General features: G+C 38.9%; 1 protein-coding gene across 2 annotated transcripts in view; it reads right to left on the reverse strand.

Annotated features, from left to right (window-relative positions):
- dock5 (dedicator of cytokinesis 5) overlaps positions 1-26,415 on the reverse strand; it is a 30,778-nt gene extending 4,363 nt beyond the window's left edge. Inside the window, exons 1-42 of one of the 2 annotated variants that reach the window (XM_085909902.1) lie at positions 26,131-26,415; positions 22,365-22,448; positions 22,093-22,133; positions 20,441-20,496; positions 20,092-20,188; positions 19,805-19,953; positions 19,568-19,703; positions 19,325-19,482; positions 17,980-18,061; positions 17,387-17,516; positions 14,036-14,108; positions 13,275-13,417; positions 13,000-13,125; positions 12,751-12,875; positions 10,932-11,030; positions 10,660-10,732; positions 10,456-10,559; positions 10,077-10,257; positions 9,744-9,841; positions 9,543-9,632; positions 9,322-9,422; positions 9,069-9,203; positions 8,880-8,991; positions 8,525-8,595; positions 8,247-8,353; positions 7,964-8,100; positions 6,897-6,992; positions 6,500-6,598; positions 6,064-6,234; positions 5,889-5,989; positions 4,658-4,716; positions 4,252-4,406; positions 3,997-4,082; positions 3,373-3,529; positions 3,234-3,274; positions 3,079-3,169; positions 2,881-3,000; positions 2,474-2,563; positions 1,803-1,907; positions 1,305-1,446; positions 192-273; positions 27-111 (exon numbers count right to left, since the gene is read on the reverse strand). In XM_085909902.1, coding sequence (XP_085766028.1) covers positions 27-111; positions 192-273; positions 1,305-1,446; positions 1,803-1,907; positions 2,474-2,563; positions 2,881-3,000; positions 3,079-3,169; positions 3,234-3,274; positions 3,373-3,529; positions 3,997-4,082; positions 4,252-4,406; positions 4,658-4,716; positions 5,889-5,989; positions 6,064-6,234; positions 6,500-6,598; positions 6,897-6,992; positions 7,964-8,100; positions 8,247-8,353; positions 8,525-8,595; positions 8,880-8,991; positions 9,069-9,203; positions 9,322-9,422; positions 9,543-9,632; positions 9,744-9,841; positions 10,077-10,257; positions 10,456-10,559; positions 10,660-10,732; positions 10,932-11,030; positions 12,751-12,875; positions 13,000-13,125; positions 13,275-13,417; positions 14,036-14,108; positions 17,387-17,516; positions 17,980-18,061; positions 19,325-19,482; positions 19,568-19,703; positions 19,805-19,953; positions 20,092-20,188; positions 20,441-20,496; positions 22,093-22,133; positions 22,365-22,448; positions 26,131-26,173 — 4,431 coding nt within the window. In that variant the 5' untranslated portion in view covers positions 26,174-26,415. The remainder of the gene's footprint in view (positions 1-26; positions 112-191; positions 274-1,304; positions 1,447-1,802; positions 1,908-2,473; positions 2,564-2,880; positions 3,001-3,078; positions 3,170-3,233; positions 3,275-3,372; positions 3,530-3,996; positions 4,083-4,251; positions 4,407-4,657; positions 4,717-5,888; positions 5,990-6,063; positions 6,235-6,499; positions 6,599-6,896; positions 6,993-7,963; positions 8,101-8,246; positions 8,354-8,524; positions 8,596-8,879; positions 8,992-9,068; positions 9,204-9,321; positions 9,423-9,542; positions 9,633-9,743; positions 9,842-10,076; positions 10,258-10,455; positions 10,560-10,659; positions 10,733-10,931; positions 11,031-12,750; positions 12,876-12,999; positions 13,126-13,274; positions 13,418-14,035; positions 14,109-17,386; positions 17,517-17,979; positions 18,062-19,324; positions 19,483-19,567; positions 19,704-19,804; positions 19,954-20,091; positions 20,189-20,440; positions 20,497-22,092; positions 22,134-22,364; positions 22,449-26,130) is intronic. The other variant, XM_085909903.1, reaches the window with a different exon arrangement.
- Positions 26,416-27,699: the final 1,284 nt, after the last annotated feature.

The raw sequence follows: 27,699 nt of genomic DNA on the forward strand, positions 1-27,699 counted from the left end.
AGTCAAGAACAATAAAACCCGCTCACTGCAAACTCGTTGTCTGGATCCTTTTCACCTTTTCGAAAGGGCCTAGAGTATTGGAATTTTTCCACTTCATTTGTTCGGTAGTAACTACAAGAAGAGAGAGTTGGTGATTTGGTGGCAAGACTTGAAAAAAAAATTACCAAATTGTACAAGGAACACTTAATCACTTTAGTATCTGCTCTGGAACACCTTTGTCTTTGAACTGCTGTGGTACAATGAGCACAGGCTTGACAGTAAAACACTGGATGTCTGAAAGTTGGCTAAGGATAAAAACAAACAGTACTATGGAAGGACAGTCAAATTGTGATGAATCAGCATTGTTTCTTCATTTAAAGAATGGGTGTCTTAATCACAAGATGGTTTGTTGTCAACATTTTGACTGAAAAGAAATTATATAGACATAATAAGATTACCTATTGAGTGAGCCCACCTTCATAGATTAAAACCTATAGCGCTATAATGTTTCGTTCGTGCCAAGTCTTCCCGAGAGTCTGGGCTAACACACTTTTCATCCATGCGCATAGTCTTGTCCAGACTTCAGACACACCCACTACATACACTTAAAAGATAAAAATACCAAATATAGGAAATGTGTTGTAGACCGTCTGATGCATACACACTACAGTCTAAAAGAAACCAAGTTTTTTTGTATGAAATCCATTAAAGAAACTTAATCAAATGATTGTGGTCATGACTGAGCGCATATGGATTGTGTCTCTGCCATAACATACATCAGCGGTGTCCAAACCTCCTCGTGCCGCAACCCGGGCGAGTCACTTTAAACATTGGCAAAGTCTGACAACTGACATAGAAGCAAATAGAAAAAAAATGGAATAATTAACACACCATTACAATGACAGTAGTTGTTATAATAGTGGGTTGGTGAGAGTAGTTTAATAGCTTTCAAAACAAGTCCAAGGTGCCAGTAGCTTATCTGAAGTGGAAAAGCTCTTTGCAGAGATGAAAAAGGTTTGCTAGCGCTAGATTTGAAAGGAAATACCCACACTTTAGAGTTCCCTCACCCTAAGTGCTGGTGCACAAATGACAGATCTGAGTGGATGGAAGAATGCACACAGAATAGGGCCTATATTGGAGGGAAAAAAAGGAGTACTGTCTTTTTTTTTTTTTTTTTTTTCCCCAAAAGTGTTTCCCTGAGCATTCACAGCAATGCATTCAAGCCAGGTCCTGGTTTCCTTAAGAAGAGCTCCCAAGGAATTATTGTGGAGAAAAATTTTGAACAATGGAAGTGACCTCAACAATTTTCTCAAATTCAAGGATACACTGTCCAGGAGAGTTGCTGATGTTGTCTCCGGGAGGCGCCGTGCTGGTCATGCGAACGGCATTTGGGAACTGAGAAAGCAACTTTAAACTGAAGTCTTCCAGCCACTCATACTCTTTGCCCCTGTAGATGAACATTTTGTTCTAGAACAAAATATATGTACTATTAGGAAACATTAGAACTGATTCAAACTAGTGTCCCCTTTCATAAATGCATTTGCACCAACATTTTATTGTGGGCTAGGTATTTTTTGTTAAGTTATCCAGACGACATTAAAAAATAACTCAAGTTTGCAATTTATGGAGGGGGAAAAAGAAACAAACTGAAGAAAAGATTAAAGTCAACGTAACTTGGCTTTTGAAGCATCAAAACATTGATGACATAAGAGCAATGTTGCAGAGCTTTTAAACATAAAGAGTGTTTCATCAAGCCAGTTTGTTGAATACGTACATAAAATGTCATGTTTGTTTATTAAAAAAAGGACTCATTTCTTACTTACCCTGAGGAAAGAGGGAAATCCAAGGCCGTAATATCCAACAGCAAAGTATTCTGGCTGTGGTCGCATAGCATGCATGATCTTTTCATAGAACTCTGCTTGTTTTTTCTGCAAGACATCATAAATGTGTTGACATAAGTTGTCTGTTTGTGTTTACCAAACTGCATTTTTACCACTGTTGTTCAACACAATTGTGTCAATAACATTTTTTTTTTTTTTTTTTAAAGATTCTTTGTTATACAAATTACTACTTACTGGATTGTTCAAAATAATAGTTTAATTCAAGTACTTGACACACACGCAGAGTAACTAGTGGTGCCACAGTGCTCAAAATGCTAAGTGCCTACAATGATGCTTTGCTTTGGGCACATCCCGCTAAAAAGAAATGACATAAATTGCACTGAACTGCTAATACTGATAAATTTATCACTGGATTCTTCAAAATACATTAAAATTAAAATGGTGTGAGTGCTTGCATACTTCAAGTCCTTCAATTCTTTTTATACTAATTGCCTTCACCCTTTGGCACATTACTCATCACAAACATTTACAGGGGTAAGGGGGAAAAAAACATGCACTCACATCTACAAATACATTTGCTATTTATGGATTTGTTTTCTGTCGCGTCGATAGCACTTTAGTTCAGGGCGGAAATGTAATGTACATGTTCTTACCAGCAGCTGGCTGAGCTCCATGAAGTCAAACATGTGGCTCTCGTGCATCTTTGCCAGCTCCTTGCCAAGTTCAATAGCCTTCTCCCACATCTGCGAACACGTATGCACAGTCACTTGACAAATGGCTTCCAAAAATAACTATTGATAAGCAACAGTGTGTAACTCAGCTGGACAATTTCAGAAAAAAGATTTAACTGTGATATTTCTGACAGATGTTGCGATTTAGGTTCAACCGCACCAAAATAAAATTGAAGGGAAATAAACTATGCAGAATCTGATTGAATAACGACACAACAAAGAGACCAAAGCTGAGAAGTGAAATGGTGAAACTTCAAGAAATTTATGAATTACGCAAAGACTACAATAAAGGGTGACCTTAGCACAGTGGCAGTACCAGCAATACTCACCTTGCCTTTGTCCAAATAACATATGATCTCCTGGAAAAGTCTTTCTTTCAACTCCTGTTGCGTCCACACGTGCTTCCCGTCTCGAGGAATCAGATGAGGCGCGCAGGTTTTGTCAGACCACTGGTATAAAATCAATAGTTACAATGTATAAGCACGACAAGGCTTTGAAATGTTAAAAGTGAGATCTGCAAATGACACCTCGAGTAATTCAGCATGTAGCAGCAGAGTGTAGGAGGCCTCTGTGTAATTTTCACAGTCCAGATGTAAATCCCGTAGCTTGTACAAGTACCTAGTGATAAGAACGTGTTAAAGGCGGCATTTAATCAAAGCCTCAGATGTCATGCCTGACTTACCGGATGTAAATGTCTTCCCTCTTTTTTTCCTTGTAGAAATTCTGAATGAGAAAGCACACTAACGTCATGTCAAATAACTGCTTACGTGCAGGCACAAACGTGTGAGGATTGTTTTGGTGAACACACGAGTGGGCCGTACCAGCACATTGACAGTGCAGCTCATGCGATGCTCGGGACTTTCATCGTGTGTGATGGTGCGGTATGCCAGGAGATTCTCCAGCAGGCTGCTCAGCAGAAGCGCCAGCTCCTCACCTGACTGTGCCAGGTATCTATGGCGTCTGCAGTGCTCCAGTAACCTGTTGGTCCAAAATGTGCTTTCACTAGATGGCCTGTAAGAAGTGGCCCTGAACTCTCTCTCTGAAATTTTAGCAGGAGTTAGAATAATTACAATATAATACAATATACAAAAGTTAAATCATACAATAATAATTACAATAAAAGTTTTTGAGGCTGGGGTAATTCTTGGAGATTCCGCCTTCAAAGAATATTTGCAAGCCACTTGTGTAGAGTTTCAGACCAAATATGTATCTCTTCAGTTAATGAGCAAAATTGACATGCAGGAGTTACAATGATTACAATGTAATACAATAATACAAAAACTAAAATAATACAATAATAATTACAATAAAATGTTTTTGAGGGTGGGGTAATTTTTGGAGATTGCACCTTCAAAGAATATCTGCAAGCCACTTGTGTAGAGTTTCAAACCAAATATGTATCTATTCAGTTCATGAGCAAAATTGAAAAAGGTGACCAAAATTACGTTTTCTCCAGCAGGACTTTGTACTGCTCATCCCCTCGACCTCCTTCAACTTCTTGATCCAGTCTTGTTATCAGCTCATTTTCAAACTAGGGTGAAAACACACACACACACACACACGCTATCTTGGTGAAAAGATAAAAAAGGATGGTGGATATACAGGCTCTTAAAAGCACAGAGTCAAATAGACAACAAGTGATGTAACAAAAATGTCGATGGTATTTAAAGAAACACAGTGCATAAAATTGGAGAGTGTACCATTTCAAATGTGCGCCCGGGGCTGAAATTGTGCTCACACTGCATCATATCGAAAAAGATGGGAATTGTAGCCTTCCTCAGCTCTGGCTCAGGCACCAGAGTGACCTCCAAAATAGGTCCGACCATGGATGGGATGAACTTCATTTTATGGGGGCCTGAAAGATAACAAAAGATTAGCCCTCGGAAGAATACAAGTATGATTTGAAAAGGCAATAAGCTGCATCTTCATCTCACAACAAACATAGGGAAATTTAATAATGCTGTAAACAAAAAAAAAAGTACAGTGAAACTGAACAATAAAAACATTGTCTTATTATTCTGCCTGCATTACTGGCAGGCACCAAATAAATAATTTCACACAAATATATGATAAAAGACACAATATTAGATGGTTGTAAATACTCACCAAGATTGTACCACATATCTCTGATCTTAAAGCCAACTGTCTTCCTCATGTCTCCGTATCTGTAGCAAATGTAAATCAGTTTAGCACTTGTTCTTCTCATTAAAGGTAGAATTGAACTTGTTTTCCGATAGACATCTTTTGAAATGGGCCATGCATTTTGATACATAGAGCAGATCTACGAAAACAAAATTAAAGTGTAGTTGCTCTACCAGTGGTTGTCAATCAGGGATTGATCAACCCGTCAAAGTTCAAACCACAGACAGACATAAATGTGTCAAGATTAAAGAAGAACATTCCTCATTCGTACTTCTTAAAAAGTGTTTGAAGTAAACTCCAACCCACGAGTATTGGAGCTTTTCTCCCAAACTGTCGCTTGTTGTGAAGTGGGTTGAGTCACGCTGTTCGTACTTCCAGTTTAAAAATGGTTTAAAGATTCTTATACTCCAAAGGTATTGGAATATCATTTATTTTTTAGATACTTTTGAGACAAATCAAAGTTCTGACATCAAAAAAATGACAGAATAGCTGAACCAGCTTTTATTTCAAGGCTATTTTATGTATATTTAATACATAACCAAAAAGTTCCATTTGTAAATATATACCTCCTTTTTATGTGTGCAAATAGGCTGGATCAAATAGACTTAAAAGAGACTGAAGTGAGTAAAATGTAACATTTACTAGCAAGCTTATCCTCTCGTTTACTTAAAAAGTAGAATGTTTCCAGTGTTGTCTGTGACTTCTAATATGCATTTTGTCATATCTAGTCTCCTGAGTTTCAAGTTATTTCAGTACCCAGTACCACTCGCGATTTGTATTTATTTATTCGCTCACCTCTGAGTAAAAGCTGCATAGTTCATCACTCGTCAAGTCAAGTCAAGTTTATTTGTATAGCCCTAAATCCCATGTTTGGTGTCAAACATGATGTCATGTTTAGTATTATCACCATGGATAAAACTATAGCAATGTAGATTGTGTGTCAGACACTGAAACTCTGGTTGAAGTTGGGACGGGACTAGATAAGCAAATTGCTTCCACCCGCTTCCCTTTTCGACAAGTCATGTCAGATGTGAAATGGAACTCTAACAAATGTGTTAACAATAATTCAAAGCCCAAAAATATTTCCAGAAAAAAAATGAAATTGGCGCACTGTGACAATGTTACTAGGTGAGTGTATATTTGCAATGCAATTGGTGAGACACAATGATCAACTGCATGAATGCAAAAATCTCACTTGTTTAATATCTTGTTGCGCTTCTCTTGAGAGAAGGACTCAAGTTGCAGTGTCTTATGGGTGAGGAATGCCACGGTCAAATGAAAGTAGCTATTCCACAGCTGTGAGGGATACAAAGGTTTAAAATATGAAACCACACCAAGTGATACGTTTCTATATGATGAACAAAACATACCTGTAGTTCAAAATGTGCTTGGTCTAAGAAATACATGTTGAGGACATCGGAATACTGGTTTATGGCCCTTAGGAAAACTTGCATCTGCACCAGGTTCATAATCATCCAGTCAGCAGGGAATACCTTTCCCATGAGGTCCTTGAACATGATGAATGTCTCCATGAGGAAGTCCTGATGATAGGAGAAGCTTCATTGTAAGCGCCAGGTGAAAATCAGATAGCTCAAAAAGACAGCATTGCTGTATGTCAGGCACTCATCATGTTCCGACCACTAACCACCCACTGACCTCATCGTGTCATTCCCATCAAGTGTATGATATGCTTCCAATCAATATTCTCTCTAGTAGTTGAAAGTGGCCTGGGTGGTTTCATGTTCATTATTGATGAGTAGCTGTGAGGTGTACTGCAACTAACAAGGGCAACACCAAGACACTTACAATGATATCCTGTCTTGTCTTAAAGGTGCCAATATAGTGGGCATAATGCATGTCATCCATCTGCTTCAAGATCGCTGTCATGCAGGATAAATAGTGGCCCTGTAACGGTAAAGGTGATTTGTAACATTACATTTATTCACAGAAATTCCCTTGTCAAAAAAAAATCATTCTGAGCACCGACTGAGTTACTGTATAGGAGGGGTCTTTAATCCCAGGCCTCAGGGTCCTGCATGTTTGTTATGTCTCCCTGCTGCAACACACCTGATGCAAACACCCCAAGGACCAGGATTGAAGACCCCTGCTGTATAGTTTATCTTTCCCCTTTAAGAGAAAGCATTTTGTTTTACTAATGTCTGTACTTCTCAACGACATATTCCAGCAGTAACATCAAACTTACAATTAGGGGGGATGATCTGTCCATGCCTATGACAGTGCGATTGACCCTGCGAAGTAGGCGCTCCATAATCATCTGAACGTGTCCCCTGGTTTGACCCTGCACAAATGTAATCGCATGCTTTTAGAGCAAGAGACTGGTATTTGTTTAATATAAAGTACTGTAGTATTACTCAATTTGAGGTATCCATAATAAATCAAAGTCGATCAATGAAATCCGGTCTTGGTACAAAGTGAGGCAATGAAACACACTGGCTTGAACATGTTGTACGTTATGTTCGTGATGAGCAATAAAGTCCAATGACAAAGCAGCACTTGAGTTCAGGTTGGCTATCAGGTATTCCTCCCACTCACACCAGTCCAGATCTGAATGGCAACTCTGCAGAACCCTTCTCCAAAGACTCCTACAAGGACGGTTACTCTGAGCTGCTGTTTAATACAAATACAGGCGAGCCCGAAATTATTCATACCCCTGGCCTGGGGTATGAATAATTTTGGGCTTGACTGTACAAACTAAAGTCAAAACCTATAAAGGGAGACAAGGCTATCCTTTTTTTCCACCAGGCTGAATCCCATTGCACAGGTACCAAGCCAGAGGCCAACAAATTCAAACTCGCACCCTGCCGTTCCACGTCTCGAGTTTTATTACGTAGGCTGGACTGTGTCTGGGCGGTGGCCAAAGACTGGGACCTTCAGTCTTTAGCCACCACCCATCTCACCCAGCAAGGGATCATCCTTTCCCTAAAGGTGAGTCTAGGAAGGAGTAAAAGAATAGCAACAACAAAAGTGAATACAATAGGTCATTGTGTTTGTCTTCCTTCAAAAAGAAAACACATTTTCAAACACACCAACGTAAATGCTTATCTTTCTGCATTCACAACCTCTTAGTATTTGTTTGACAGTATAGCATAAAATGCGAAACATTTGACTATTTAAGCTTTTCTTTCATGTCTTTTATCTGCATATCTTTAAATCCTGCCCATGTGTGCTTGTAATCTTGTTTTGACAAGATGCTTCTGTTATTGTATCCTGAGGTGTAAGTCATTTTGATCTGTTAGCGTGACTATTTACCACATCCTTGCGATCCACGATGTCCAACACAGTGCTAAGCAGTTGAACACAAGCCTCATAGTCGGGTTTACTGGAGTGATCATCCAGCTGTCCACTCAGCTGGTCATTGACAAGTGGCAGAAGCACATCTCGACAATCTGTGGAAACAAAGCAGAGGGATGTGGTCAGTGTATGACGGGCTCCGTTTCTAGTCACGGTGGGGGCCTGTGACAAAGTATTCTGAGCCAAAGGCAATGGTTTGTGTTTTCAATGCATCTTGTGTAAAATTTCATTATGTGGCTACCTGGCTGCATGAAAAGGTCACTCTCCACCATTTTGCACATACAGCCCAGCTTCTGACGCACAAGCTGCGAGTCGGGAATGCTCTCAATAAACTTTGAGAGCAGAATGCTGTAAAATGAGAGTGCACTTCACTTTCTGTGTTGTAATTGGCACAGAAAAATACAGTTCACATCATGTTTTGTTAACCTTGCAGCAACAGGATTCTGAGAAAACTCCAAGAAATAATTCACAATGCAAAAAGCATTATTACAAGATGTGCAGCCCCCCCTTGAGAATTACCTTAACTCCACAGGATCAAACACAGACTGGATGTCATTAATGATGCTGGGGAGGTATTTCAATATTGCTCCCTGAAAATACATAGTGCAGGGTGTCAACAAGTTGACGCAAGATATACTCTGTATAAATTTAGCATTGCATTATTTTACTGGGACCTATTTTGCAGATTACTGATTTGCTAAAGCCTCCGTGCATTTTGATTGGCTATAATTTTCAACGTTTGGAAGAGTTCTGTTGCATCGCTCAGTGGGCCGCAGCTCCAACTTGACAAGTCATACAGTAATGGACTGCTATGTTAACCTATAGCTTTTGGCAGTAGTAAAAAAAAAAAAAAAGAAATAAATACAGTTCAAACCTTTATTTTCACTCCCTCGTCAAGCGGTCTGTCCATGAGTGTGTTAAAAGACAGGAAGAGAGAGCGAATTGAGTTGAAGAAAGCATCCCCGTCTTCACTGTTTCCATAGAACCTACAAAGGTGGATCACATTACAAGCTAATCTTCCAAATCCAAAGTAGGAGTGAGAGTACGAGTGCCTCTCGGATACCTTAGGTAGAGGATCCGAGACTGGACGATAAACCTGAACAAATACTTGAGAGCCTTGAGTGCCGCATAGAGTCTCTCAGTAAGGACAGGCTCCTCCACATGACCCACATAGTGGTTGAGCACCTTGGTAAGCTTCCTGAAAATGCAAATAAGGTTGACTTAAGGTCTTATGAAAATTACACTATAAGGTAGGTGGTGAAGCACACAAATCACTGGTGTCATTTTGCAAGCAATTAAAGGCGGTAGGGACTCACATATAAGCCAAAGTGGCACTGAAGTGCTTGTTAATGTAAGTTTCAAGGACTGGGTTAAAGTGCTGGAATTTGATGTCACCAATCAGCGTGATAATAAAAACCTAGAAAAAAAAAAAAAAGAGAGACCTCGTCAAAGGCTGAAGAAAATGCAAATGATGTATCGTGATGAAATGTAGCCTTGGCAAAAGGTAAAAGATGTCTACTGCAGCTCAAATACTAACCAAGGCGTTGAACACCAGTGTGTCATAGGTGTCTTTTTCTGAAGTCTCCATCATGATGTTGAACAGAGCATCAAGAGTATCCTGGAGAAACTGTACAAATAAAAAAAATCCCAACGCACATGATAAAAATCTCGTTAAAAATGATCTTAAAATGGCTATAATTAAATAGTGAATGTGACATAAGTAGCGCAGAGCACCCACTTTAACAATCTCCCCGCCTTCCACCTCCATTAGCCTCTGCAGTATCTGGTCGAGATCATCCGGGTTAGACCGCCAGTTCAACAGGCCGAGTAAATCAACTAAAGATTTGGGAACACATCAGGTTCAGATGTTGAACTTTTCCAATGTGAATCACAGCAAACCAGCAATAAATCTCATACTGTCCACAGAATATAAATCACAACAGCTCAAATAAAATCATTCAATGTGGCATCATCGTGTGTTGAGGAGCGTTCCGACGTAAGACTAGTTTCACCTTCAAAATGACTTGTAAAAAAGAAATCTTTTGATTCATAGACAGACAGACAGAAATACCGTTCTGAGTGAGTTTCGTGGAGCAAGTAAGTGTGGAAATCTGAAAGCTGTCCTTGGTGACAGGGATCGTTCCTGAATGGTGGAACTGCTTCCCTGTTTGTTTCTCTTTCTCCTCCACTTCAGCCCAGGTCCCTGGCAAGGTCAGATAAACCTTTGCATCATCTGCCCTTTTCACATCAACCTACAAAATTCACAAAATAACGAATGAGTCTCGAGGCAAACAAATCAATGAATATTTAATTGCATAGAACTTATCACGGCGCATTCCATAATCAATCGATCAACAAACTGTCAGTTGTGCACCGACGATGCGATTTATTTATGCGGGTGTATCGATGTACTCTTTCTTTTAGATGAAAGTACGCATTTTAGAGACCACCTTATAGACGATGGGTTCATGTTTTCCGTCCCTGAGTGTTGTTCCATCTCCTCTCATTAGGCGGACAAATGCCATTCCAAAGGGTCTTTCTGATTTGTCCCTAGCTGAAGGATACAGACGAGCAGAAGATGAGCTCTACGCTATTTACCATGGTGGAGGGATTACGCGTGGGTGATTGTCATACAACAAGTCGTAGTGACTCACAGTCCTGGGAGGATCTATGTCGAAACATCACCCTCAGGTGACAGCGGCACACGTCTTCAATGGGAATTGTTACCTTGTGGAGAGCAGACAAAAGTAGAGGAATTACACTTGCAAAATACATGATTGTATTTGCAGTTACATTATCATCACATTCTGGCTCGGCATGTCTCCTTTAAAATGATTTCACTGCTGAATCCATATCGCAAATGGATTTAAGCCATGGGATGTCATGTTCAATGCTGCATGTGGGACCATGACATAAGCTTACCTACCTTCACTGTTTCATTCCAACAGGGTTGCTTCACTTGGTAGTATATGACAGACTTGTACTCTGTGATACCATCATAACCAGCCCCGGGAAATATGGCCTTCTATAAAATGAAAATTGGAATTAACATTTAGTCTTTGCATGTACATACAAACTAGTGTCACTTGCACTGATGACAGAGGTACATATAACTAATAAACCCAAAGTGTTTAAATAAACAATGGCATCTTTATATATTCCATATGAATCAATCTGATGTAGTATTTAAAATACTTTAAAATGAGTGGACGTGAACAAGAATGACTCCAATGTTTGAAATACTGCACTTAAAAAGAGGTTCATGCGCATTACGCTATTTAAGACACAAAATATTTGTGGGTATTTCAGATGCTGAAAAAAATGTTCAAAATGATATTGCTGCCTTTAGAGCAATTATGTTAAAAGGGACATAATTATTGGTCATAATGTAGTACATGGAAGTAGAACTTTGTATGTCTTAAAATTACCAAATTGCCTGTTTTTATAATGCATATGTAAAATGTGGCAGTGGTGTTTCTCTTCCATTATTACCCATTTTATGGACTTGGTTATTTTAACAATGACACACACATTCTCTCCTCAGGAGGAGGAAGCAATCCAGGAGGAATCAGTGGCTCTGGTGCCAGTGCTCAGTGAAAGAGAGGTGCTTGCAAGAATTCCATTTATAACTCACTAAGTCTCAATCATCCTTGAGTGTCAGGTTGTAATGTGCCATAACTCTTGGACAGACTTGCTTGTTTGTTTGTGTTTTGGTCACACTAATCTATGAACCCCATTTGAGGTCCATTTGAGTTTCTGGGAGAAAGCAGCTCAACGCCAAAGTGGAGGCCTTGAAAGTGAGCTCGTGTTTGGTTGTTCGTTTGTTTATTTAGTATGCCTGCAATATTTGATTTTTTTTGGTGGCTTTTTAATTCTTATGTCCGAACATGTGTAGATGTTTGAATTGTTTCTGCAATGTCTCACGTTTGAAGATGTATTTGTGTGTTGTGTCAATTTAATAAAAGCATGAAGGCAATATTTTTTTTTCTTAAATGAAATAAGTAGTAGTTCTATGTAGCTATGTGGTAACATTTGAGTAAAGGAGGCAAGTACTTAATACAGACAATTTGGTTTTACTCATGTCAGATACATTTGGATCCATCTTACTGATTTGAGTTCATTTCACTGAATTAAATTCGAATCACTTGTGTTACTGAAATAATAAACATCTGAGTCTCTTGGTGATCAGATATTTTTTACGCTTAAATTGTTTGAGTTAATCAAACCCAAAGACATTTTTGCAACCCATTTCCTCAAACAGATTGAGTTGCTCCAAATTTCAAATGTAATAATTTGATTAATAAAATACAACTGAGTTCATGTAACTTACATGGTAACGTGAGTGAAAAAGACAAATACTTCATTCAGAAGAGTTGTGTCCATTCATTTCAAACATATTGGGATAAATGCAACATTTTAATTCCAAGTTGATTTCACTTGTGTTACTTAAACATATGAGTTACCTGTAAGCTAATCAAACAGGTCTTTTCGCTCATGTCAATCTTTGCAATTGGTTTCCTAAACCATTTGAATTGAAACAACTCATCAGGTTTTGCAGTGCCAACATATATACTTAGCGGGGCCAAACTAAATGAAAACAAATTAAAAGGAATAAAAATGAATTGGTCAAAAGGCAATCTGTGGAATATGTCATCGTACGTGGTTAATGACAATTATCAATAAATCTATTAAATATCGTAAATCATATTGGTAAAAAGTGCACATTTCTCCCTGGCCAAGATTACCTCCATGGCATTGCCTTCATCATCATGCACGCTCAGTATGACCTCCACATTCTTGGGCGTCTTCTTTTTACCACGGTCAAATTCTCCTTGCAGCAAGGTTACATAAATATCATTCCTCACGTTACCTGGAGGAAGGAGAATAGTTGATCAGGTAAATGTGCCAACAATTTATGTACCCTACTTCCTGCTCTGTAGGCAATTAGAATGAACATGGCCCAACAGTATGTAGAACAAACAAAGACAAGTCACCTGGGAGGATGATTTCTGGGAAGCCCATTTTTCTGACGATCGCTGTGCTACGGTCCACAAAATGTGGATAGTCCTTCCTGACCTGTGCAAGATCCCCTGGGAGCAGTTTGAGGGTCACAAACAAGCCTGCCAGCAAACATGAAAAGAAAATCAATGAGGCAGACACCAAAACATATACTGTGGACATTCACACATGATTTATTTTTACAAAATGTGAATTTAGCACAAACTCTGAAATCACAGGGGATAGAACCTATGTGAGCACTTCATTTTACCCTGGCCTTTGTGGTTGACCTCCCTCGTGGCAATGACTTTGTTAAAAACAGCAGTGAGTGGCTCATTCTCTCCTATGACTCGAGATGGGATGAGGGGAGATATGATGAGCTGCCTCTGACGGATGTAGGTCTCCATTGCTATCCTGAGAATGTGCAGAAGGTGGAAATAAGAAAAAAGGAGTAACACAACCACAAATCTGATAGCTGACAAACAAATGGAGAGCAAAGTTTAGCAAAGGCGATGCTGGATAAGGCATCTAGTGGTAAAGGTTTGCTTCAAAAGAGCTTTCTATTCACTGACAGGAAAAAAAAAAAAAAAAAAAAAAAAACTATCACAGTACAATACTACCTCAATGCAGTAAGTTAGGTCACTCCAAATATGGATTGCGTCAATTAAAAAGAACTCTACCTATACTGATGTATTAATGTTGGCATTATACACAAGATTTTACAGTGTACATGTCTACATTATAACACACACACACACACACACACACACACACACACAGTATACGTATGACATCATCATATCTGAATGGTAAAAAGTGCAGTGGAAAATAAGTGCAGTCCAGGTAGTTTGAAAAAATGGATTTCAGACCTCTCAGTGAAAAAGCAGAGACATTTTCATTCTTTGTATTTAGCCTTTGTTTGATCAAACATTGTGACCAGAGCAAGGCAAAAGCTTTTCCATCATCATGTGACATTTTAATAAAGTTGACCCAGTCAAAGGTCCAAAAAAAAAGTGAAATCAAAAGACTCACTGCTGAAAAGGGATGAAATGCTGTTTGTCCTCATCATCTGTTTTGCCATGAGCGATATCTGTTACATCCATTACTGCAATGAAACCAAAGCATTAAAGATGTCCCCCCCCAGTAGCTTTTGTTGGATGCAAATAATTTCTTATGTATAACACAACAAAAAAAACAAAATATGGAGCACGTGAAAAGACTGCCATACATGGTTGTTAGCGGAATTCAAAATAATGTTGGTGAAAATCTCATTATTTTCCCCTTCAAAAAAATAACCATCTTATTCAGATGTTTTTCTTTTTCTCCTTAATTTTTTATTTTTTGACACAAACAATGATCCAAGGCAAACTTTTTTTTATCATGTTAATGATTGCAAAACAGCCACTGTTAGAATTGTGACTGGAAGTAGTAGTGTGTTTGTGTAGGCGTAACATGACAAGCTAGTGTCTACAGAGATCACGCATCAAGTTTGTACAAGATGCTCTAATAATATCATACATAGCATACAGGCATCAGGTTTGGTGTCTTTTTTTTAATGTATAAGATGCTCTAATAATATTATACATAGCAAACATAATCAAACCTTTTTGCAACTATAATCAGAAATCTAAGCGGCAGCTATGAGAATTGTGACAGGAAAAAAAATGTATGTCTAATTGAAACTTCCGGCTGCACACACAACAGTTTTCTTTGCCGCCGTGGAGGATACATCAGGTTTTATGTGGGCTTTTTGGGCCGTTTACAGCCAACCATTCTGATGTCTAATTTACTGAGGGGGGAAAAAAAAAGCATAACTGTCACTATGAGTTACACACAAAGCCAATGATGGATAACAGCTCAAGAAGCGCAACGCTGATCTCTCTGCTCGTTTATGCTGAGACAGTTCGCATCACAAATCATGTACGGCAGACTTTGGGGTAGTTTCTTGGCAAACTTGGAAAGTTTGCAAAAAAAGGATTGTTCGGAGATCATTGCTGTACAGTAGAGGTAATATTTAAGTATTTCGAATTATGGGGACCTATTTGGACAAACTTTTTCCTATTACTGACAACCTTGGAACCAAGGGAGAGTTTAATCGTGTCAAAAGATCATCTCACATAACTATAGTTGGATGCCAAAAAATCAAAGATCAATGTGGCTGATGTTAAATGCTCAAAAGAACACACATGATAGAACTTCAATTTTGTTTCTGTATTTTTCGGTGTGCGTATTCTAAAGAAAAGATAAAGAAACCCTAAAAGGACATCAAATGCTGGCAAAAGGCTTGACCATAATTGACTCTCTTGCAGTTGCTCACCACCGATGCCTTGGTAGTCTGTCTGTGTTGAGCTGTGAGGAAATTACATAAAATGTATGGCATTTGAGATACTGTTTACGAGTGTAACCGCATAAAATGGAATGTTCTGTACTGCACAAAACAACATTCTTTGGTCTGTAGACGTTTCCAACAATTCCATACCTTCCATACTTTATAAACATCAACAGCTTAAATACTTAGTGGAATTCCGTACACTCGGGGTTTAACATTCTTGTGTTGTATGTGGTAATATGATCAAAGTAGAGTAGCATTGGACCAGACATCTTAAATTAAGATCTTCTCTCAAAGGCTTCCTGTTTTACACATCTTAAGCCATATAGTTCACTCTTAACATACATTTTGACTCAACATCAAACAGTCTGTATGACTCAACTAGATTTGATTTATGGAGCACTTGGAAAAAAAAAAAAAATTTTGAAATAAAATTCATTAAAATGTGCGTTAAGACAGTCGGTGACATGAAAACACTCTTGCACTGCTTTTCTATAAATTGTAAAACCAAGCTGTTACAGTTCTTATGTTGGTCACCTGCTTTTTTTTACCAGTGTGCTGTTGATGGACTCGTGGTTTATGAATCGATTCCCCAGAGGAGGGAAAGAAGAATACCAAACTTGCTCTCATTGGCATACAGGATATCCAAAGTTTCATTGCCTTTTTGTTTCAGAGTATAAACGCTGTGTGGAGTTAGTAGATGAGAGAGGAGTATGATTGAAGTTTCCAATAGGGTCCAGGAAGAAATAATCTTGCGAGTGTCAGCATGCATGCTGGCCACAGCTAATGGTTGACAAAACAAACAATTAGACTTTTCTCACAGCCAATAACTTGTCTGTTGGTGAGTAACCTCGTATCCTTCCATACAATTTTTTTATCTGATCAATACAAGGAAAATTGGCTGTACCATATAGTCCTTTTTCTCTTTCACACGCTTACTTTGTGTCTCTCTCTCTTGTTCTCTCTCTGACTGACTGAGAATATTTACTTATCATCTTAGAAATGAATTATTAAATATTAAACGTACCCTTGTTTGGGAAAGACATGCTGCCATTGATGCAGGTCAGTGGAGATGGATTAGTATACTGTATTGCGGTAGTTCTTTACAGAAAATGTATTTAGTGATTGGCAGAAAGTGCCTTCCCAATCGCAATGACCAAATGCCCCCTTTCCTGATTATAGGTGAATTTACGCTAATACTGGGGGAAGATCTTGATAATTAGCTATAACTCAGATGCCACCCATATATTAGCTCCTAGATTCTTTACGTTGTGAGTGACCTTCAAAGGACTCTTGCTGACAATGGGAACCATCAGACGTATAATTGAATAATCCAGCGGTTTCCAAATGTGTTTTTTTTCTCTCAAAAGTATGTATAGTAACTGCTTCTGAGTTTATTTTCGAGTTTTCTATGCAGTCTTTTAAAGTCTGGTTGGCTGTAAAAACGCAGGACATAATAATACACATTGTCAACAAGCAATAAACAAATGGACTGATCAATGAACCAAAACTAGAACTAATAATGAGGAAGCCACTTTGAGCTAAAAATAGTACTACATCAATGTTGGCCTCTCTGTGAGGTTTTTCTTCATGCACAGCTCCACCTGTTTTCCTTCGATATGCATATTCCTGTTTTTCTCCTCAAATTTGGAACAGCATCCAGACAAAATATTCCACCAGACTGAGTTTTCCTAATCTCCTTTTAACGAAATTCTGATGGTTCAAAACTGTTCATAACTTCGAAATATGTTTTATTTTCCTGGCAGAAATGTATCATGTGTCTTCCGAGTTAGACACGTTTCATGTCCGTAGTTTCATCCCAATTGCTATGAAGAACGCATTTCACCACAAACTGTCAGGCCAAATGCAAAAACATTTCCTGACGTCCTTCATTCTGTATTTTCTAGGTCATGAAACAGGTGTTGCCATTTAAATTCACCACATCAGTACAATTCAAAAGAAACTGCTAGACAAAGAAATGCCATTTTCATTGTTGACTGGTTTGTGAATTGGATAGATAGAGTAATATTAAACTGGATGTAAATGTGTCTCACCAGCCACACCAAATGGTCTTCTTAGTCCACCTGTTTGTTTCTTCCCCTCTTTGAGTTCCATGCTTCCAACTCTGATGATCTGACACACTAGGTAGAGACGCTGCCTCATCAGGTCACTTCTGCTAAGCTCCTGGATGTCAAAAAGTCAAATAATACAGATCTTTGGGTATATTTTGTGGAAATTAGTATGTCAGTGAAGCTTGTATGCAGATAAGTAATATTAAATGATGAATCAACAACAATGGAACCTTTCCATTGGCCTGTGTTCTTGTTTTGGATGACTTTGTAAGTCAAGATAGTCATGATTTCCTTTAAGAAGCTGTAAAATAATCTCTTCTTCCGATGTCAGGGCATAAAATACTTCAATAATAATTCAATATTGTGCTTAAACGGCATTCCCGATAGTCACTGAAACACGTATGCAAATATTTGAAAGTTATGATGTGCAAGGAATGAGAACTCAGACAGCTCAAGTTTCAGGAAACAAGAAGCTATTCTGTAGCAAATTCTCATTCGTTACAGTTTTCGGTAGATTTTGCATTGTTTTGGTTTGAAACTACAGTAATAGTAATATCAGGATGGGATTTGTTTACCGTGAAGAGTGCTGGTAAGTTGTTGAGTTTTTCAATTTCTTTAGGCATCCCCATACTGTCCCACCGCACCAGGAAGTTCTCACTGAAATGAAAACACAGAAACATATGATACAAATATAGTACGTCCTTATAGTAGGCTAGAACCTTTAATTCCCAAAATATGAGTGGCATTCATTTGACTACAAGCTATGGTGTTAACAAATTGACTCATCAGTTCAAACCCAAGTGCTAATGTGCCTGTGTTTTATGCGGAGCAGATTCACAAACAAATTAGTGTGTAATTTGGCAACTTGGTGATGAGGTGCCATTTTTATGAGTGGAAATACAATATATAGTATTGGTATTTTAGTGGAGGCTATGATTCCTTTCACACTTGTGTTTTTCTTCAAAAGGTCAGAGTCAGCCTTAAAACAGTTTTACCCTGAGTCATCATGGCAACGAAAAGCTGAACTTCCATCAGCACCTTTTGTCACAACTGGCTGCTTTTAAGGGGCTTTAAAAAGCGGTTGTTTAGTGTGCTATAGAAATTCTATTAGGACACCTGGGAACTGTTTTTATTTGTGATGAAAAAAAAATTCTCTTTTCAGTGAAAAAGTGACGAGTCACAAAAAGCCATTTTTTGAACAGTCATATCGCAAAAACAATCTGCTAAATTTATTGCATAACGCTTTAGTTTGTATGAAAGATCATTAAGTAAGCCGCAATCAACGTGGTTGTGGCCTGTGAAATCCTTATTCCCGTTTAAACACATCTCGTTTGCTTGTCCTTGCGTCAAGTGAAACGGGTTTAGTACATACAAGTATTGTAGTATTTTTCTATTTACTCCATTAGAAAAAAGTGAAACATACTACTGATAATTTTCTGATATTTTGGAAGTTGATTTTTATCAATTCATGTGATGATACTAAATTTTTCAAGGTGGCAAGAATCTATAATCTTAAAGATGCAGCAGTTTCCAGTCTTAAATTATTAACCAAAATTTCTATCCATTGTCATATTATATAATATTATATTATATTGTATACTATATTATCCATCTGTTCGCCTCTATGTACCCCGTGATTGTCTGGCAACCGGTTCAGGGTGTCCCCCGCCTACTGCCCGATGACTGCTAGGATAGGCTCCAGCACGCCCGCGACCCCTGTGGGGACAAGTGCTATAGAAAATGTATGTATGGATTATATTATATTATATTCCAGTCAAATTTTACATTCCAGTCACTCTCTAGCACATCAGTTTTTGACCAATTTTAAACCATTAAATGCAATCACTTTTTAGTAGGTCAAAATTAACCTTGGCGTTTCACTGTACAGTTTCAGAGAGGAGCCAGAGGAGAGGAGCCAACCTGATAAATTCTGACTGATCAGGGTCATAAAGAGACATTAACAGCTCAGCATCTTCTCCAATGTTGCATACAAAGTTTTTCAGGTTCATGAGGAGACTGTAAGTATGAACAGAGCTGAACAAAGCCTGGCGCCTCATTTGCAGATTTTGTAACCGTGTCTGCAAAAAAAATAAAAAATATTGGCAAAAACACAATTGCTTACAGATATGGAGACAAATAACATATGACAATGAATTGACGTGCCTTCTCCTCTTGTATCCTGTCATCAACACTACGGGATGCAGTCTCATGAGCACGGAACAGACTGACAGTGCTTGTAAAGTCTGGATCCAGTGTGTTTCCTGCTTCATCTCGCACAACCAGATCCAAGCCCAGAATCCTGAGCGGCACAGTAGCACATGGATTAAGAGATTGTAACATAGTTTACAATGGTGTCATAGGGCGAACTATGGTCGGGTAGTTAGTCAACAAGATTCATACCGGTTTCCATAGTCAATCTTGGCAGTGACTTTCTTTTTGAGTTCTACAAGGTCATCTTTCGGTAGTGTTCCTGACACTATCTGTGATCGATATTCTATAAGACTATAGGCCATCTGCTGAACACTCTTGAACAGGGAGGCTTTGTTTGCCTGTCACACAAAAATTTAGAAACAGGTAACATTGCAATTTATAAGGCAACACAACGTTCTTGTACTTTCAAGAAAAAAAAAGTGGAAACTATTAGAACACAAATGTATGCAGAAAGAAACAAAACAGAGTGAACCTACCACAAAGAGCTTGTGCCATATCTGTGCCCATTCCCTCAGAGTAGCCCCGAGCTCCTGCACCAGTGGTAAATCTGCTGGAATAATTATTTCCTGCTGGCTAACAGCCACAAAAGCAGAATAATAGGATATTGGAAAAGTGGCTCATTGCTCACTGAGCGTATTGTATCATTTGAACAGGCACAAGAGTATTTGTATATATGATAAATAGATGAATGGTTTCCTTTCACAGCCGAGAAAATCATTTCTCAACCTACAGTTAAGATGATTATGAATGCACTTGTATGTCACTGGCCGTGCGGCAAAGCAAGGGCAAAGTATATTACAAAATGACATTGATATGTGAACTTACCCTATCCCCTCAACGGAAGCTTCCTTTAAGTGGATGTACGAAGATGGGAAAATTCCCTGAAAAAAGAATCAAACACTTTAATGATCAGAAAAAAAAAAAAAAGGATTCCGTTTTTCTAGACAAGGGTCACTCGCACGATTCAAATTTATGTATTTATTTATTTTCTCTCTGCCCTGTACTTTTTCATCTTGATGTGTGCAGTTCACTAGTCCCTTGATGCCAGACTTTATTAAGAACTAGGGAGACCAGGCTGATATTCTGCATTTTGACCAATATCAGAATCAGCCTTTTTTTTCCCAAATCTGACAGCAGATAAAGATGAATTTATTACTCTTTACTTCTGGGAACTCTTTATTTAAATCTTCAGTTAACTTTTTAAGAGATGCTCCTGATCCTGGGAACTCTGCACTGGGTATGTAACGATTCACTGGAACCCCAATTCGATTCCATTTTTTAAAATCTCCAATATGAATGATTCATCAAAAGCTATTTTTATTCTAGCATCTCCTTTTTGTCCTTGTTACAAGCAATAACATAACCCTAACTTCACTCAAAAAAATGAAAATTAACTAATATCAGTGTTTGGTTAGTCGTTAGTAATTTACGCAATGTGCAAATTCAGTTTGTTTACAGCAGAAACACAGTTAACGTGGCCTTGCAAATTGATTATTTTACATCAATTAATTGTTTAAAGCGTTTGAATCACTTTAGTTGGCGTAATTTCCCCACTGTCTACCACTTTAACACGTGCAGTTGCAGTATGTGAAATGTACTTTTTCATTACTTTTTTCTACCAGAAAAATTGAACGGAACAAAGGTTTGTTCATCTAAAAAGTAATTGTGAATCGTCAAGTGTCAGGAGGGATTCAACTTCACTACAAACAGACAACAATTCATAAATATTGATAATTGTTTTTTCCATGTGCTGTGAACACACCACGGTGCAGGACGTTGTGTGCAAAGACCTGATAGGGAAAAAATAGCTGCCCCTACATGCGCAGGATTATGATTGTTTCCCAAGAAGTCCCGATTTATTCAGTATTACACAAACTCATTTTAAGTGAAAATGAAAGTCATTGAAAAATTGGCTTATTTTACACCAGTTGTTCTCCATTTAACGACAAGAAAACACGGGGCCGATGGTGTAATTGTTTGACCCAATTACGGAGAAGTTGCTATCAAGAGATTCCAAATGTGGTCGGGACCAGCTCTCATCATGTGATCTGGATGAAAACCAACTGGAAGACGAAAAAACACTTTATTCTGCACATCAAAAAATTTATATATGGCTGATAAAAAAAAAAAAAAACAAGGACATTTTTGCAGAGTTGAAGGCTAATGCCACAGTTGAAAAAGTCCATGGAGTAGAAAAACACTCAATTGGAGGGGATAAAAATGGAGCTTTAAGCTAGGGACCCATATTTCTGAAATAAAGCCCTGGTGTAATTAATATTTCCAGTTTCACAGTGGATTTCTACGGCCTGGCAACTTAGACTAATAGGAGACTCGTACGATCATAAACATACTTGTCTTTTTGATATGATCTTAAAACCTTGGGAAAAGATCTTAGGGAGTGTATTTGGAAATGATAAAACAGTCAATTTGTGGCCCTTGTTAACCTCAGAAAAATGATGTACTAATGATACGCATACCTTATGTGATTTCTCTCGTAGTGTGTATCCTCGATACCAGCCTGAGGAGATTTAAATTAATAAAGAATCACATTACGCACAGAGGAGAAGGAGTATTGACGGTCTTAGTTTCAGGACAATGTTCAAGACTACACACTCATTCTTATTATTACACAACATGTTTCATGACATCTTAACTCTCATCTCATGCATCAGCTTGCTCAGAGACAGCAAAGACAGATGTGTCGTGACCTGCTACATGTTCAGGCTCAAATAAACTTGACTTGACTTACCTTCCAGTTTCTCTAGTATGTGCACAGTATCCCCAACTTGTAAACATAGTTCCAGTTCACCGTGGGGATCGTAATTGTAGATTGCTGAAAGGACAAAATTCATTACTGGCTGAGCCGGTGTAGTTGTGATCATTTGATTTATTCCCTCAGTTTCCTCTAACAGCAAACTGTGAAGTTGAGGCCATATTTTGTAATTGAAATGACGCCTTAAGTTAACAGTCTTGTGAAGAGATTGAGAAGGTAGCTGGCAGCTTGAGTCAATGCTCAAAAAAACTGTCTTTATGGCCTCGTTTTTCTTTTGATCAATATTTCCACCCTGTAGCTTCTACCAGCTGACCTACTGGTGAACCCTAAACTTTCCTGTAATCACTCTGCCCAACTATTATCACAAAGGTGACCCTGTCTGTGCTTTTTAAACCACCACCATTACAGAATCATGGGCACGATCAAGTGAGAATGCATACGCGGGTAAACATATACACGTACCGTGTATTTGAAAGAAAACACAATAGCTAGCTTGTCATAACTGAAGGGAGCTGCAGGAGCATGCAGCCTGTCAAGCATAGAACTATGAGCAGCGATATGTCTCAACTTGCATGTGCTGGAGGCTACATTTCACAGTGCACCTTGCTTGACTAGCTAATGTAATCACACTTTGGTCTGTAGAACAAATTTTCATCCAAAAAAATGAATGATTACATTTTTGTCTCATCGTGAGAGTTTTAAAACCTTTACACTGATATCCAAGGCAAATAAATTTTAGAGTGTCTGCGTCCCCTACTCCGGAGCACTTGTAATACATCATCATATTATTATCTATTAGGACATTATGACTGACTCTTTGCTGTGAAATGCCTCTTCTAAAAGAAATCCTGAATGGAGCATGAAGTTAGCAGCAATACTAACAATATCATGATGACATTTCTATTTAGACATTTCTAAAATTTCATCATATTTGACCAAGCCATTCAACACGAAAGCTTTAGGGATACCGACACACTGTGGTAGGAACTGCATCCCACTAATCTCATCTCCTTTAAGAATGTGTTCATTTAGTAAGTTGAGTGAGTTCAGTCCCAGAATGACAATGACTACATTTATATTTGGATGAATACAATAGTTCATTCTTTTCATTTTTTCTGTGAAGCCCCAATTTGGTACACTTGCACTGGGTACATTTGATATTTGGCAACGGTTTGCATCCACTACACTAAAAGGCAATGCTGCCCTCTTTAGCTCATTTTGCAGTGGGGGTTCATTAATTGATTCTTGCTAATTGATACGGGCTGATTGATAAAACAGATGACGCTACAGCTCAGAAAAAAATATATATATTTGCATCTTTGCCACACATACTGTACGATGCTGTGAATAATGTCGTTTCAATCATACTGCAGTAGCTTTCACAAATCAAATTTACAGCGTTATTGCGATGGAGTCGGCAAATAAACTTAATGTGTTCTCATCTATGTTCAAGGTCATCTGATAGGGCTGCACAGTAAAATAAAATGTCACTTTAAAAGATGGCATATTTTACTACATTTTTTTTGCCCCAAGTATGTACTTTGTGAACACTTCAGCAAATAAGAGGCAAAACATTCTGACTTCATGTCGTTTATTTTTCACCCCAAGTTGTAGTTTATTGTCAAACTGATATTTGATGCAACAACAAAGGTCACCTACCTACATGCTATCTGTCATATAGTAAAAGCCAGACATGCTAATCAAAATTAGCAACAATGTTACTGTAAATTTTAAATCTTCAAACAAAACAAGGAGCAGTCCAGGGTGATGTATACTTCTGATCAATTTAATGAGGACGCCATAAACAATTGCACATCTGCACTGAATAGAAAGCTCTTCAGAATGCAAAGCAATGGGGATGTGCGTTCCCATAGCAACTATAACAACAGTTTGGGTGAAGGCGAGGGAGGGCTGGTCAGCTATGGCAACTCTAAAGGGACAAGTACGGTTCCACACGACAATGTGTCAAAGTGTATGTTGCTTATATAAATGCACTCAACTACAAAAATACTCTTACCAAAAGAGAACACGTGTAAGAGAACGGATTGATTGTTGTACAATATAACTATGTATTTGTTTCTCTTTTGTCATGCTTTGCATTTTTTATGTAAAGCACTTTGAATTGTCTTGTACATATAATGTGCTCTACACATCTTTCAACGGCAAGTCCCAGTGGTTTAATTTGCTTTTGGTGACTGAGGTGCAGGGTTTGATTCCTACTCTGGCCTCTCTGTGTGAAATTTGGATGTTCACCTCACGGCCATGTGGGTCTCCTCTGTCTACTCCGGTTTCTTTCCGCATTGCAATAACATGCGTAGTAGGCCGATTGACCACTTTGAATTGTTCGTAGGTGTGATTGTGTGGGATTGTTAGTCTATGAGTTTAGGGTTTAGCCCGCCTCAACCTAAAATGGGCTTCAGGAAGGAACTCCCCACTGCACTGTACTGCTGTGTGGAAATTGTGATCTCGTAGCAAGTTAGTTCACTTTCATGGGTTTTTTTAAACTTCATTGGACATGACTCCCATAAATCTGTACTAGATATGCTATGATCATATCAAATGAAATCTTTCTATTGATCTAAAAACTAGTTTCTCAAAATCAGGAAAGATATGACTAATCAGACAGATGACAAAATGTTGTACGCAGTCTGATGTCTTTTTTTAGGATTAAGAATGATTAAGCGATTCCTGTCTTTTTCTGACGCCAAAGGCAGAAGAACAGAGAACAGCATTGACGTGCAGAATCAAGTGCAGTCAGTACCTTTGAATGTCACACGGGTTAAGATCTAAAAGGATTAACATGAAAATTCCTCAACGTCACCCATGAAGCATACGGTGATCTCCCCAAAAAGTCCTGATGTTTGTTCTTGCAGACTGCACCATACATAAACATGCGGTTAACGTAAAATGTTTTGACCTGCAGTACAGCAGAGGCAGGACATTAAAGCACGTGGTTTGGTCTCCAAACCACACAGATAAGAAGCATGACACATTTTCGGAACCTTAAGGACTCATATGATAAGCAACACAGCTGCTGCACTGCACATTCTTTTTTTTTTTTTTTTTTTGCAGAAGGGCGCACCTAAGCACAAAGTAATTATGCCGACAGGGAAGGATTTGTCACTCAGAAAACAGATGCACGGATTTTCCTTGAAGGTGTAGGCCGAGCAGTCACACACACACACGCACACACACACGCACGCACGCACGCACACACACACACACACACACGCACACACACACACGCGCGCGCAACCACACGCACAGGTATCAAGGCCACACCTTAAACTAAAAGCAGTAAGTGGTAAAGTCCAAACGATTGCAAACTATTCCCTAGTGAGTCACATGTGTAAACGGTTACAGTCCCACTTGTTGCCCTTTTGTTTCACCCTGCAAGAGCTTTAGAAAGTTGTTGTTTTTAACAGAATATAAAATGCATATGTGCAGAAACTTCCATATCGGCTCAGTGAGATTAGAATTTCGAAAGGTTGGCATGCCCACTGAAATCCAGAATCCTTTTCCATCGTTCGAAACAGCCTTAGGAAACTACTTGAAGTTCTCTTATGGAGTTTATAAGAAGGAGTTATTTTCATCCACCACGTAAACAACATCACAGTGACCGTAAATCTAGGCTTCTTTTCCTCTCTTTTCAAGTGACTTTACTTTGCTGGGACTTCACGCGATCAAACTTTCAAACGGCACAACAAACGTGAGCCCCACTTGACTTGTTTGGAAAACTTACCCACGCCGTACTTCTCTTTCTTGGTGGGAACCCAGCGTGTCATGGCGTTGTGGTGGTGGGAAACAAAAAAGATTTGTCTAAATAAATAAATAACTATTTACAATGGGATAAACGAGGGTTGGGTAATACACTTTTCCTGCTCGTCCCGAAAAGTCTACTACAGTATTTCCGCCATCATGCCTGCTGTAAGAGGAGGGGAAAGTGTGCAAGGCAAGTCCAGGAACTGAGAGGGCTAGGCGGAGGGGGGGTGCGCAAAGGAAAAATATCCGAAAGAAATCTTATTCATTAGCTCACTGGAGGGTTCACTAAACAATACGTTCGTTGCAGTCTGCAATGTTGTACAAATAATTGTTCTGCATCTCGAAAGGGGTACATTTATTATGTACGAGGCTGGTCATTTTCATAAAACATGTCACTGTTCTTTTGAGAATCAAGTAATTTTTACTGGTAAGAGTATTTGGATTGTTGGCAGTTGTTCATTCAAATGGTTTTTATTTTCTAAGAAAAAAAACATGTTTGAATGGAAAGTTGTTGACATAGGAAATAGAAACGTCTAATGTCAAACCCGAGGTCCGTGGGCCAGATCTGGACTGCAACATATTTCTATGTGGCCTGCAAAAGTAAGCCAAGCGTGTCAACTTCCATGAAAAAAACTCAACCACAATTTCATCTAGTAACTTGAAAAAGAGTTTAGCATTTATTCCTCGGTTTTCGAACACAATCCGTTCCAGAAGGCTGTTCGAGAAGTGAATCGTTCGAATTCCGAACCATGTTTTCCCATTACAAATAATGTAGAAAAAAAAATTAATCCGTGCGCATTTTTGTCCGATCGCGCAACTGCAGCGCACTGCAGAACGCACAACCGTAGCGCGTCGCCGACCGCGCAACTGCACCGCGCTGGTCGCATTATTGTGACAGAGCTGCCGCTGAAATTTAGTAAATATTTTTCAAGTCTTGATATACTATCCAAAATTTAAGTGGACCTCGGTGCGCAGGAAGTTTAATTTTATCCGATCGCGCAACTGCAGCGCACCGCCAAACCCGCAACCTTAGCGCGTCACCGACCGCGCAACTGCACCGCGCAACTGCACCGCGCTGGTAGCATTATTATGACAGAGCCGTCGCTGAAGTTTAGAAAAAAAATTTCAAGTCTTGATGTACTTTCCAAAATTTAAGTGGACCTCAGTGCGCAGGGAGTTTCATTTTGTCCGATCGCGCACTTGCAGCGCAACACTGAACGCGCAATCGTAGCGCGCCGCTGACCGCGCAACTGCACCGCGTTGGTTGCATTATTGTGACAGAGCGGTCGCTAAAATTTTGAAAATATTTTTAAAGTCCTAATGGATTTTCCGAAATTTAAGTGGACCTCAGTGCGCAGGGAGCTTAATTTGGTCCGATCGCGCAACCGCCCTCAGCGCGCCGGCCGGGCGCTCACTGTCGCATTGCTTTAGGAGCGTCTTTGTGTTTTAGAATGGCTTTACTGCTTTCATTCAGAGGCATGATTAGAGTTGATGCAATCCTCAGAGTAACGAGAATGTAATGAGTCAGTTGGCATGCTCGTCCTCTCGG

This window comes from Syngnathus leptorhynchus, chromosome 4 (genome assembly GCF_054491065.1).
Source record: "Syngnathus leptorhynchus isolate UIUO chromosome 4, UIUO_Slep, whole genome shotgun sequence".
Classification (NCBI taxonomy): Eukaryota; Metazoa; Chordata; class Actinopteri; order Syngnathiformes; family Syngnathidae; genus Syngnathus; species Syngnathus leptorhynchus.